The 14,057-nt window shown below is 50.7% G+C and overlaps 2 protein-coding genes across 2 annotated transcripts in view; one reads left to right on the top strand and one right to left on the bottom strand.

Annotated features, from left to right (window-relative positions):
* Positions 1-1,132, top strand: part of LOC140384713 (uncharacterized) — a 29,225-nt gene extending 28,093 nt beyond the window's left edge. The window contains exon 4 of the mRNA XM_072466662.1: positions 189-1,132. Coding sequence (XP_072322763.1) covers positions 189-361 — 173 coding nt within the window. The 3' untranslated portion in view covers positions 362-1,132. The remainder of the gene's footprint in view (positions 1-188) is intronic.
* Positions 1-14,057, bottom strand: part of ano3 (anoctamin 3) — a 661,351-nt gene that overhangs the window by 168,576 nt on the left and 478,718 nt on the right. The window contains exon 15 of the mRNA XM_072466663.1: positions 530-590. Coding sequence (XP_072322764.1) covers positions 530-590 — 61 coding nt within the window. The remainder of the gene's footprint in view (positions 1-529; positions 591-14,057) is intronic.

A 14,057-nucleotide genomic window follows, 5' to 3' on the forward strand; every position in this document is an offset into this window, starting at 1 on the left:
AGCCCCTCCTCCTGTCACCTACCCCCCCCCCCCTCCCCCGCACCACCACCATGACCCTCGCCGGCCCCCGAGTGACAATCGATAGCTGGTTATCAGTTGGTTAGGACACAATGTCGCACAAATTTGCTTCATTCAACCCGTGTTGTTTCACCCCAATAATGATCACTTTATATTCCAATTTATTACAGTTCTGCGTCTGAATACGGAGAATGCAATTGATTTAAGGTACCAAGATGATGCGGCGTACTATAACCCTGCCGCTTTAAATGAAGCATTGCCTGACAATACAGGACAGATAGGCGACCCAAATTATGAGATTCAGATGAGCGACTTACCACCTTCGTACGGAAATATCGCGTAACGCTCGACGTCTCTCAAAACAGACACCTGGACTGGCAGAAAGAAACTGAACAGAGGCCTTTTTACATCAGGAGTGACATCAAATTGGTTAGAACCGGAAGATCGCGACCTCTCTTTCGGAAAAAGCTACTGTCGAGACAGGAAAAAAAACACTTGAGATTGCACTTACCCCAGATAGCCATAAAGATGGCGAAGAAGACAGTGCCTCCATTATCAAATAAATGTGTCAGCTAGAGAAAGCACAAAGAATGGAGACGCTAATTATTTAGTTACACAAACAGCCCGCCACCGACTCACAAATACTGAGAGCATCATCCTGTGTTGAATTTGGACAAACTGAGTTCAGTAGTGCCACACTGAGGAATATTCTGAACAAATGAGTGCTTCAACATTCCATTACAACATGATGTACGTTATGCATCAATTTTCACAAAGGAAAGGTCTTTAGGTGCTTTAAATTTGATGAGGGTATCGGTCCTTTGGCATCACTGTTCATTTATATTCCACATTTGTCACTGCTGCCAGTCTTTACCACTCCCTCTTTCAATTATTTTTGTGAGATGCCGACTCCAGTGGGGAAATCAAGTGGCAATGCGCGGAATGCCATTCAAGATTTTAGAAAGCGGATGTAGTTCATAGGCCATCGAGTCAGATAACTGCTTTCACAACATTTTACACATTATGCTATGATAGCCAGGCCGAGGCTTGACATTTTTGATCAACTAGTATTGGAGTAACTTGTTTTATGATTACAATAAAGGGTGTTCTTTGGTAGAGTCGTCGCTTTCCATTTACTATCCCCACGATTCATGAGGTTCCACGAGACAGGCAGCTCTGATTTGCTGGTGAAGCAATCGCCAACGAATAAGGTCACCTTTGCTCGCACTCTGAACCTGCCGCTGCTCCAATTTCAACCTGCAGGGGGCAGTCCGCTTGACAAATGGCTCATTCCTTTTCGCAACACGGTTCGATAGGAAAGATTTCCATGAACGTTTAATAGTTGCATGAGCCAGATGGCGAGTTGACAGAGGTCGCTGCAGAGGGAAAGTCGTGCAGATTTCCCGCGGAAGGGGGAGGGAGGGAGGGGGGAATGCCAAAGGAGAAGATGATAGAATGAAAGGAATGGAGAAATGAAGGTCAGCACTTATACCAAGCTCCTTCCCGTTCAAACACAGTATGACATTGGCAAAACCCAAGTATTCCCTGTGGTTTTTAGAGATTATATAATAGCTTATCTGTGGGCTAAGTTTCATTATTTGTTTCTCCATATTAAAGTCAATGGAAAGTGTGAAAGACAGGGGAATTGTAAAGTCTTAATTTCCTTTCATTGGCCTGCTGATTTTTGTTAATGCATTTTAAATATCCTTTAATTTTTAAAAAATCATTTATTTTTCACCTCCTGCCACTTTCATCAGAAGTCTGAAATCTTTAAATAGATACTGGTGTGCTTTACGTGATGTTGCCTCAGGACTCGCACTGTGATGCACATTTGCACTCCATCTCCAGTTCAATTTGTTGTCCTGCTGATGCTCTATTCACACAGCACGGGTGCTGATAATTATGAAGGGATCATATTATAGTCGCTCCTGGGAGACGTGTGACATTCCTAACTAATCATGTACAAATCGAAAACGCTTGCAACCCCCTTGCGAAATAAAGTATATGTGATCATCGTTTGCCACCTGATTTTCCTGCGCTAGTTTAATATGTTCCGATGTAACCGTGTAGCTCATTTGTTGTAAAGCTTTTCCATGCCTTAGCCAGTTTGAGGCCATGGTTCCAAGTGAAATGAATGAAAATCGCTTATTGGCACAAGTAAGCTTCAATGAAGTTACTGTGAAAAGCCCCTAGTCGCCACATTCCGGCGCCTGTTCGGGGAGGCTGGCACAGGAATTGAACCGTACTGCAGGCCTGCCTTGGTCTGCTTTAAAAGCCAGCGATTTAGCCCAGTGTGCTAAACCAGCCCCAGTGCTCTCTAAAACGACAATTCTATTGCAACAAAAACAAATTTACGTGGGAAATTACATAAAAACATATATTTTTGTGGCACCTTTAATATATTAAAATGTGCCGTGGTTCTTCACAAGGAAGTAACCGGACTAAAAGTGGTTCTGAGCCACGAGGACTGGGAACCAAACAGCTGATTGAAGAAGTAGGTTTTAAGCTCTTTCGTCAAGGAGGAGAGACAGAGATGGACGGAAATAAAGCTTTGGACAGGGAGCACACTAGAGGTCTCATGGCTTCACACAGGTAGTCACGGTGGGTGAATGCATCTTCACATACTATCCCCTGTTTAGCACAGCACATACTGCTCAATGCACCGCTCCCCAAACGCTCAGCCAACAGCACCCCCGGGGACTTAGTCCTCAGGTCGAACACCCAAGCATTCTACCTCACTCCTGCACACCTGGCAACGCTGCCAGCCCCGCATTCAGCTCCTGCTGAATTTCCGACTATTCAGCTATGGCGGGCACACCACCCAAACACAGTGACAGGCAATCACTGATGTTCATCCCCCACCTCTCTGGCAGGACTATATGGCACACCATCCTGCTGTCTAGCACAATGAGCAAGCTACTGACGGTGTAACCTTGGACCTCTTGCTTCCGACAAGCCTGCACTTCCCTCGCACCAATCCTCCTCTACTGATTTCCAGAAAGAGGGCACCGGCAACACTTGTACTGAGGTGTGGCCCCATCACCTGACCTGCTCTTCACTGCCACCGTTCCAGATGTTGGCACCGCCCGTGCCCTGGAGTCGAGGGTAGAGTTGGAATCAGGACGTGACCAATTATTCAGGCACAGGCAGGCTGCAGCCAGGCCAGAGCAAGGAAGGTGAGAATTGCAGCAACCGCTCTGTGGAAAATGCCGGAGCACAACTCGCAAGAGCTTCAGCCTCTTCCAGAGACTTTACAAGACTTTCATTTCATTTCATTTCAATAGAAACAGTTGTTGAAAGTGGCCTTTCCTCCAATGGGGGTGCCCGGTGCAGTGAGGAGGGGCGACAGCAGAGTCCAGCTTGAAGGTCATACCAGGGGCCAGATTCTCCGTCGGTGGGATTTTTCCGGCAGCGCACTCCCGCCCGCGGATTTCCCGACGGGGTGGCGGTGCCCACAATGGGAAACTCCAGTAGAGAGTTACCAGGACGGAGGACCCCCCCCTGCCAGTGGGGGCGTGCCGCACCAGACAGCGGCGGGAGGGAGAATCCCACTCGAGATCTGTGCAGTGATGAACAAACATGTACGCAGAACCAGCTCCTGGGGCGAACTTCTCCGGAAATGGCGCGATGTCTGCCGACTGGCGCCCAAAACGGCACAAATCAGACGGGCATCGCGCCGCCCCAAAGGTGCGGAATGCTCCGAATCTTTGGGGGCCGAGCCCCGACATTGAGGGGCTAGGCCGGCGCCGGACGAATTTCCGCCCTGCCAGCTGGCGGAAAAGGCCTTTGGTGCCCCGCCAGCTGGCACGGAAATGACATCTCCGGACGGCGCATGCGCGGGAGCGTCAGCGGCCGCTGACAGCATTCCCACGCATGCGCAGTGGAGGTAGTCTCTTCCGCCTCCGCCATGGTGGAGACCGTGGCGGAGGCGGAAGGGAAAGAGTGCCCCCACGGCACAGGCCCGCCCGCGGATCGGTGGGCCCCAATCATGGGCCAGACCACCGTGGGGGCACCCCCCGGGCCAGATCACCCCGCGACCCCCCCAGGATCCCGGAGCCCGCCCGCGCCGCCTTGTCCCGCCGGTAAGGTAGGTGATTTAATTTACGCCGGCGGGACAGCCATTTTAGCGGCGGGACTTCGGCCCATCCGGGCCGGAGAATCGAGCGGGGGGGCCCGCCAACCGGCGCGATTCCCGCCCCCTCCGAATATCCGGTGCCTGAGACTTCGGCAACCGGCGGGGGCGGGATTCACGCCAGCCCCCGGCGATTCTCCGACCCGGCGGGGGGTCGGAGAAGTTCGCCCCATGTGTCCGTTAGATTATCATAGAATTTACAGGGCAGAAGGAGACCATTCGGCCCATCGAGTCTGCACCAGCTCTTGGAAAGAGCACCCTACCCAAGGTCAACACCTCCACCTTATCCCCATAACCCAGTAACCCCACCCAATACTCAAGGCAATTTTGGACACTAAGGGCAATTTATCATGACCAATCCACCTAACCTGCACATCTTTGGACTGTGGGAGGAAACCGGAGCACCCGGAGGAAACCCACGCACACACGGGGAGGATGTGCAGACTCCGCACAGACAGTGACCCAAGCCAGGAATCGAACCTGGGACCCTGGAGCTGTGAAGCAATTGTGCGATCCACAATGCTACCGTGCTGCCCCAGGTGCTACCGTTTGCGAAGAGGCATCAGGATAAAGCCAATTGATGACCTTGTGGCACATGCTCAGTGTGCCGTTCTCCAGGTGTAACCCCGTGCAGGACAAACGGCACACCCTCCCCGCGGGAGACGATGATTGGCCTCTGTAGCGCCATGCCACAAGGTGGCGCTACTCAGTCAAATATCTAGCCCCGAGATTTCTGCCGTTAATCCTCTGTTGATCCCGCCGGACCGCATGCCTCACCTCCAAGGCCGCCCACACAGGGCCTCAATCTGTACCATTTTGTTTTGTTCGGAGGAAATGGACAAGAACCATCAATGCAGTGAAGATCCCACACCAGTAATCACCAGCAATTCATCCAATCGATGAATGAGATCTAGTGCTAAATGGAGAAACTAAAGTGAAATTAAACCTATGGCTCTTCAATCCGGCTGTTTGTAACAGCCTGGCAACACGTTGAATTGTACAGGTTATGTTCTCAAATTAAAAGGAAGCGCGTTACAAGTGAGTGGCTTAAAATAAAAGCTGCTCGGCCTCCCGAATCTTTGCAGTAATTATATATTGTGGCCTATTCCACAACAGATGGCAGGGTCTGTACTGCTGGCAACCTGTAGCTGGGCGTGGGCAGGGTGCCAGGATTCTGTCATATCTTTTAAAAATCAGTTCCACCACATGACTGCGGCATTCTTTGAAGCACATTCCGAAACAAAGCCATTAACATGATGCTAAAAGCCTATACTGGGCTCAAATCAAAATGAAATCAGAGTCTGTTAATGTAGCGACTGTAATGCAATGGCTGGATTGTTAGTAATATTAATGGGGGAAAGAATGTGGGCTTTGAAATTCATTGACCCCCTCACCCTTTACCAAGTAATACGGCAGGTGATGTATGTGCATCTCGACATTCTGCCTCCTATTGCATTAGCTCAGCCACCTGAAACTAATGCAGCGGGATTCTCTGTCGGCGGGATCCTCCACTCCACCGGCAACGCACTCACGCCCGCGGGTTTCCCCGCAATGGGAAATCCCATTGGCCGGCTGCGGAAACGGAGAATCCCGTTGTCGGCGTGGCCGCGGAGGAAAATGCGCCTGGCGGACCGGAGAATTCCGCCCGTGGCTTGCCCTGTGGATATCGAAAATAACGGCTCAGCGCCTATGTCAGGAGCTCTTTGTAAACCGCTCCGTCCTGGCTGAGTGTTCAGGAAAATACGGGACTGGATTCTCCGGCCTCCCAGCCGCGTGTTTTTTGGCAGAACGGCGCCGTACGCTGGAGGAGGGATTCTCTGCTCCCGCTGCTGTCAATGGGATTTCCCGTTGAAGCCGCCCCACGTTGCAGGTAACTCTGCCACCTGCTGGAGACCTCCTGGCCCGTCAGGCGCGCGGCTCACAAATCCTCTCTTTGTCCCTGCAGGAGAAGATAGCCCATAATAAGAGGGAGAGGGGGAAGATGTGGGGGGAAGGGCCCGGGTTGTGAGTCCTTAGCCCCTATGAGGAAAGAGCCTTGCAGATGGCGGAGTGGCCGAGGAACAAGCAGTGACCAAAACCAAGGTTGACCTGCACCAGAGAAGTGAGCATTCACTGCACCTTCATCCAGTTGATCTGTCTCCAGGGAGTTGCTGATGACCCAGTTCCATGTCCTTCTCTTTCACCATGTCCTTGTCTTGCAGGCTCACCATCTGATGAGGCCGGGCCATCCGGAGTCGCCCTCTCCCACCCCCTTCCTCCAACCACCGAAGAAACCACCTCGGAGGAGAGCTCCGAGGAGCACACCGATAATGCATCCCAACTTTCACCCGTACCTTCCACCATCGCAGAGAAACACACCCGGTGTGCGAGATTAGGCAGGCATCCGGGTCACTATCTGGTGAGCACCACACAGTGGCTGATGCACATCAGGTGGAGGCAGGAGATTCTAAGTGGTGACAGCAATCTGACGCCTGCTGGATCCCAGGACTCAGCTGGGTCCCAGCCAAATGCCGAGTCTCTGAACAAGGTTCTCCCTGAGCTGCTGGAGATGATGTCAGAGCCCTGAGATTCAGGATGTCAGCAACATTCCAGTGACCACAATTTGATTGGGGGAATCACTAAGGCTTCAGGCACAGGAGATGGTGCCAATTATGCGAGGCACCCAGGCCAACACTGCAAGGGCGGCGACCGCAGTGGAACGCATGGGGCACAATGTCCGAGCCATGAGTGGTAATGCCCAAGGCACAGCTCAGTCTCTGATGACCACGGTTGAAGGCCTTGACATCATGTCCCATTCGCTGAGGGACTTAACCCAGAAGCAGGTGCACATTGCAGCGGCACTCCAGAGCTTGGCCCAGTCACAGAGAACCATCACTGAGAGCATCAACACCATGGTGCAGACCATGGGGAGCTGCCAGGACTGACTTCTGGAGCTTACCTCAGCTGCCATTCCATCCCCTGGAATCACCCAGGGGCCCCCTGAGAACCCCGAAGGAGGAAGCCCTGGAGCCCAACCCAGGGCCTTCCACCAAAGGAACACAAATGGTCTCCAGTTCCTCTGACTGCCCCCCTACCACACCTCGCCCGCCACCTCCCAACACCATAGAACATAGAACATAGAACAATACAGCGCAGTACAGGCCCTTCGGCCCACGATGTTGCACCGAAACAAAAGCCATCTAACCTACACTATGCCATTATCATCCATATGTTTATCCAATAAACTTTTAAATGCCCTCAATGTTGGCGAGTTCACTACTGTAGCAGGTAGGGCATTCCATGGCCTCACTACTCTTTGCGTAAAGAACCTACCTCTGACCTCTGTCCTATATCTATTACCCCTCAGTTTAAAGTTATGTCCCCTCGTGCCAGCCATATCCATCCGCGGGAGAAGGCTCTCACTGTCCACCCTATCCAACCCCCTGATCATTTTGTATGCCTCTATTAAGTTTCCTCTTAACCTTCTTCTCTCCAACGAAAACAACCTCAAGTCCATCAGCCTTTCCTCATAAGATTTTCCCTCCATACCAGGCAACATCCTGGTAAATCTCCTCTGCACCCGCTCCAAAGCCTCCACGTCCTTCCTATAATGCGGTGACCAGAACTGTACGCAATACTCCAAATGCGGCCGTACCAGACTTCTGTACAGCTGCAACATGACCTCCCGACTCCGGAACTCAATCCCTCTACCAATAAAGGCCAACACTCCATAGGCCTTCTTCACAACCCTATCAACCCGGTTGGCAACTTTCAGGGATCTATGTACATGGACACCTAGATCCCTCTGCTCATCCACACTTTCAAGAACTTTACCATTAGCCAAATATTCCGCATTCCTGTTATTCCTTCCAAAGTGAACCAGTGCATCTCGAGGGCAGAGGGCAGAGTAGGGTGGCATGGCATCATCTGTGACACTGGTAAGTTGACCAGCGCCCTCCAGCTCCCGACCCTCCGGAGGACGACTGCCAAAGGCATCAAAGTCACAGGGCGCGCAAGGCAGCAGGCAGCCTCCACCTCAGGTGTTCATCCTGGGGTTACGCCTAGGTGTAGCACTAGAACACAGAAGATGAAGAAGCTTTCGGAGCACTGAGTGGGCACTGGTGAGGTCAGTAATCGTGGTTTGGGAATGGATTAATTGTCACTGAAATTTTCACCATTCATATAAACCACAGTTGAAACATTCAACGCCTCCGTCATTGAAAGATTTCTAACAGAGTGGGTCTCTCACCCAATCTGGACTCACTTCCTGCTACAGCCCCCCCCCCCCTCCCCCCCCCACAAAGAGATGCCACCGTTGAGAGCATAGAAACCCACAGTGACGGACATCTTGGAATGCAATTCCCATCACTCACTAGACACTGACCTTCCCCTTCCTGACTGCCCCGACCCCCACTTTCCCAACCTTCTCAACCATGGTCCAGGGCCAACACAGGCCCGTCACCCTGCTGTGATGTCACAGACACACCTGGAGGATTGGATGGGAAACAGGGTGATTGTGGAATGGGAATTGGGCCTGAAATGGACCTGAAATAGGCTTGTACAAAGGGCGGGTAAAATGGACTTCTCAGAGACAAGCAGCATGGCTCTGTCCTGTTACTCTTGCAGAGCAGACTGTGGTTTGCCCTGTTATGAGTGTTCACAAGAAATAAAGATGGCTTCAACACTTCATATACCCAAATCCCCCCCCCCCCCCTCCCCACCACAGCTGAAGAAGGGTGACCACCAAATTGGTCCCCTACAGCACAACCTCCAGTTCCCTTGAAGGATCCGCCCCCACAGCACTAGGCTAGCAGCTACGATGCTCTTGAGCTGCATGGAGTTAAGTGCAGAAGGCCCCTCACCTTCTCGCTCCCCCTCAAGAGTCCATGGTGCCTGGTCCCTGATTTTGTACAACAGTTACAGAATGGTGCCTGTGTGACTTCCCACTTTGGGGGGTTGAGAGTGGTGGGGGGAGAAAATGGCAAACTGTTTGCCGCCTGGCGCGAATCCTGTTTTGGGGTGAAATTAACCGCAACGTTTATAAACATCTATCTATGATTGACAGCTCCTGGACCTCATCAAGACAGTGAAGTGCGTTCTGTTAGTTTCACAGCTGGGCACTTCAAAGCCACACTCAATCGTGAAGGGAGGTGAATGTAACAATACTGACAGCTGGGTGTGTGTTGAAGCTGTCAATCACAGCCCAGTGAAATCAACATCAAAGAGAAATGAATGAATGTGTTGCAGCTGAAAGATCTGAGGGAGTTTAAACCAGCTGATGTGGTTTTCGCTTTCCAAGAATTTACAGTTGTTGCTTCCTCAGCCTGAGCCAGCAGGTATATTGCACAGGTGAGTTTTAAAGCTGTGATTTTTTTCACTGCGTCTGTCTGCACTGCTCCACAGCTTCCCGGCAGGGGTCTCTGTAACGGGGGCTCCCAGGCACGGGTCTCTGTAACGGGGGCTCCCAGGCAGGGGTCTCTGTAACGGCGGGAGAAGATAGTCTCCCAGACGAATGGGTAAAAAGAATAACTGGGAGAAACAGGTCGAGAAAAGTCAATGCAAACGGTGTCTTGCTGCTGATAGAGTCCTCAGCACAGCCTGATTATACAAACACATTCCTTCACCACAAAGAGAAACATAAAAGCACACAGACATCTTTATTGTGACCGATGTGTGCGGGAGATGTAACTGTGCAGGTTTTTGACACAGAGGGTAGCGGGTGCCTGGAACCCGCTACCGGAGGAGGTGGTGGAAGCAGGGACGACAGTGACGTTTAAGGGGCATCTTGACAAATACACGAATAGGATGGGAACAGAGGGATACGGACCCAGAAAATGTAGAAGATTGTAGTTTAGTCGGGCAGCATGGTCGGCACGGGCTTGGAGGGCCGAAGGGCCCGTTCCTGTGCTATACATTTCTTTGTTCTCTTTTTTGAGTGTAAGGTGGACGGAATTGTGTCCAAATTCACTGATCTGTGAAGAGTACCGCAGGCACTGTTGAATCACAGAAGAGCCTGCTGGAAAGTAGGGTGAAGATAATATCAAAGAGAACTGTAAAGAGTCACTTGTCATTCACCATTTAGGATTGTACACATGGAGAATCTTCACCTTCTCGGCAGGGAGTCTTTTTCGCTGGCAGAGTCTATGTGCAGTTCAGTTACTCGGTTTGCAAGATATTCTGACCACCCTCACTTTTAATTTCACCAAATTTGAGTGCGGCACGTGTTTACAGAGAACAGTACAGCACAGAACAGGCCCTTCGGCCCTCAATGTTGTGTCGATGTACTTTCTCACTTCTTCGGGGGACGCTCAGCTCAGTTGGCTGCACGGCTGGTTCGTGATGCATGGCGAGGCCAATGACGCAAATTCAATTACTGCACCGCCTTCTCAACCTCGCCCCCTCGCCTGAGGTGGGGTGACCCTCAGATTAGATCACCAGCTGTCAGCTCTCTTTTCCAAAAAGGGAGAGCAGCCTATCGTCCTTGGTGACTGCTGCAGTGGGGCATTTACTATCATTTGCCGTTACTGAGACTTACCCCTGCAGCCTTCGGCTCACGTCGTCGGCTGGGAAATTGCTGAAGGTGCGAGCAATAATGTCACAGTGAGAGACCTGACTGAACAGACCAGCTCCTTAACTGATGAGATGTAAGAATTGGAAAATTGACGGTGGAAGGGTTGGCAAGGAGGATGAATTATTTGGCGTGAATTGAATGTTAATATGATGTACAAAAAAGAGAAATAAAGAACAAAGAACAATACTGCACATGATCAGGCCTTGCAGCCCTCCAAGCCTGTACGGATATCAGCCTCGGTGAAAACCCTCAGCACTTCCTTATGCCGTATTCCTCTATACCCATCCTATCCATGTATTTGCAGAGAGGCCTTTCGAATGGCATTAATGTATCTGTTTCCACAACCTCCCCTGGAAACGCGTCCCAGGCACTCACCACCCTCTGTGTAAAATATCTGCCTCGCACATCTCCTATAAACTTTGCCCATGGACCTTAGACCTATGCCCTCTGGTGACTGCCCCCTCCACCATGGGAAAGAGTGCCTGCCCATCCACTCTATCCATGCCCCTCATAATCTTGTAGACCTCTATCAAGTCACCCCTCAACCTGGGTCATTCTAATGAAAACAGTCCGAGTCTATTCAGCCTCTCCACATAGCCAACACGCTCCAGACCAGGCAACATCCTAATGAACCTCCTCTGCACCCTCTCCAATACATCCTTCTGGTAGTGTGGCAACCCGAATTGTGTGCAATATTCCAAGTGTGGCCTTATCAACGTTCCATACAACTGCAGCATGACTTGTCAGTTTTTATGCCCTGTCCAATGAAGGCAAGCATATCGTATGCTTTCTTAACTATCTTGTCCACTTGTGTTGCCACTTCCAAAAGATCTGTGGACCTACACGCCCAGATCTCTCTGACTTTCTATATTCCTAAAAGTTTTACCATTTACCGTATATTGCCCCTCTATGTTAGACTTACCAAAATGTATTACCTAACATTTGTCCGGATTAAACTCCATTTGCCATTTCTCTGCCCAAGTCTCCAACCTATCTGTGTCCTGCTGTATCCTCTGACAATCCTCAACACTATCTGCCACTCCAACAACTTTGGTGTCATCCACGAACTTAGTAATCAGACCAGCTACATTTTCCTCCAAATAGTTTATGTATACTACAAACAACAGAGGCCCCAGATCCCTGTGGAACACCACTAGTCACATCCTTCCATTCAGAAAAACACCCTTCTACTGCTACCTTTTGCCTTCTGTGACCGAGTCAGTTCTATATCCATCTTACCACCTCACTTCTGATCCCGTGTGACTTCATCTTTTGTACCAGTCTGCCATGAGGCAACTTGTCAAAGGCTTTACTGAAGTACTTGTAAACAACATCCACCGCCTTCCCCTCATCAATCAACTTTGTCACCTCCTCAGAAAACTCGATCAATTTCGTGAGGCCCGACCTCCCCTTCAAAAACCATGCTGTCGATCGCTAATGAGTACATTTGTATTTGTTTCCAAATGGGTATAAATCCTATCCCTGAGAATTCTCTCCAATAATTTACCTACCACCGACGTGAGGCTTACCGACCTATAGTTTCCAGGGTTATCCCTGCTGCCTTTCTTAAACAGAGGTACCACATTAGCTATTCTCCAGTCCTCTGAGATCTCACCTGCCAGTGCCTCTCAAGTATGTGTAAGTATACAGCACGGTAGCACAAATGGATAACACAGTGGCTTCACAGCGCCAGGGTCCCAGGTTCGTTTCCCGGCTTGGGTCACTGTCTGTGCGGAGTCTGCACGCTCTCCCCGTGTGTGCGTGGGTTTCCTCCGGGTGCTCCGGTTTCCTCCCACAGTCCAAAGACATGCAGGCGAGGTGGATCGGCCATGATAAATTGCCCTTAGTGACCAAAAGGGTTAGGAGGGGTTATTGGGTTATGGGGATAGGGTGGAAGTGAGGGCTTAAGTGGGTCGCTGCAGACTGGATAGGCCGAATGGCCTCCTTCTGTACTGTAACTTCTATGTTCTGAGGGCCTTCCCCACCAGCAAAGGATGCCAGCGATGCTAACCACGCTGACCGAACACTGCTGCTCTTTTTCTCGGCAATGCCACCGGGAGGACAGTGGCTGCTGCCAGAATGACACCCACCAAGTCGCAGGATCCAGGAGCGACCTTGGCCACTGGGGTTTCACGGGATAGTCATCGCAAGGTAGGGGGTGTGTAGGGGAGTCAGCAGCAAGGGCAGCGGTTGGACTTGCAACAGGCAACCCTCCCCCTGGCCGCCCACCCCCAACCACTTCCTGGTGAATGGGCTCCTTGATCCAGCACTGAATGCATTTTAACAACGGGGAAGTCTGACCACACGCTGTCCTGCTCCGGATTTAATTTTTCTGGAGGTGGGAAGTCAGTGAGGTGCTGGCATGCCACCCCCTCACCTGACTAAATTCCCTCCCTGTTTCCAACCATGCCGGAAGAGTGGTCACAAGCCTTTGTCACCAAAGAATATGAGGGATTGCTTGATTGGGCATTTATGAGATTGATGTTCTGCTTTTGTTGTCAAAAGCTTATTCCTCTCTGACAATTTGAATTCCTCTGACACTGAGCAGCAAGGAGTTTGAGAGACAATCTTCAGTTACTTCAAACCAAAATGAGCTTTGATTCGAGTCATCTATTGGCAAACAAATGTGGCTATAATCATAGAATTTACAGTGCAGAAGGAGGCCATTCGGCCCATCGGGCCTGCACCAGCTCTTGGAAAGAGCACCCCACCCAAGGTCAACACCTCCACCCTATCCCCATAACCCAGCAACCCCACCCAACACTAAGGGCAATTTTGGACACGAAGGGCAATTTAGCATGGCCAATCCACCTAACCTGTACATCTTTGGACTGTGGGAGGAAACCGGAGCACCCGGAGGAAACCCACGCACACACAGGGAGGATGTGCAGACTCCGCACAGACAGTGACCCAAGCCGGAATCGAACCTGGGACCCTGGAGCTGTGAAGCAATTGTGCTATCCACAATGCTGCCGTGCTGCCCTAAATGGAAGTCACTTGCCATTAAAGTACACAGGTCTGCATCTCCAGACATTCTTTTGCCCCAAGAGGATTCAGTGCATGTCGATATTCCCATTTCCAACTGAAACCCAAAGTAGGAGCCTACAAGACAACTGTCCTTTGGACCAAGCGCACACTTGTGTCGACTGGAGAATTTATTTCATTAATGTGCTACTCAAACTTCCTACAAAATACAGAACTGCACTCGCCATTGTCTCTGTTCTACCTTCAGCTATTGGGTCTAAACTCCGGGATTCAGTTTCCTTAAGCCCTCCCACTTTGACCAAGCTTGCAATCATCTGTCCTAACATCACCTTGTGTGGCTCAGTGCTAATTTTGTTCAATACCAGCCCTGTG

Source organism: Scyliorhinus torazame, chromosome 10 (genome assembly GCF_047496885.1).
Source record: "Scyliorhinus torazame isolate Kashiwa2021f chromosome 10, sScyTor2.1, whole genome shotgun sequence".
Lineage (NCBI taxonomy): Eukaryota > Metazoa > Chordata > Chondrichthyes > Carcharhiniformes > Scyliorhinidae > Scyliorhinus > Scyliorhinus torazame.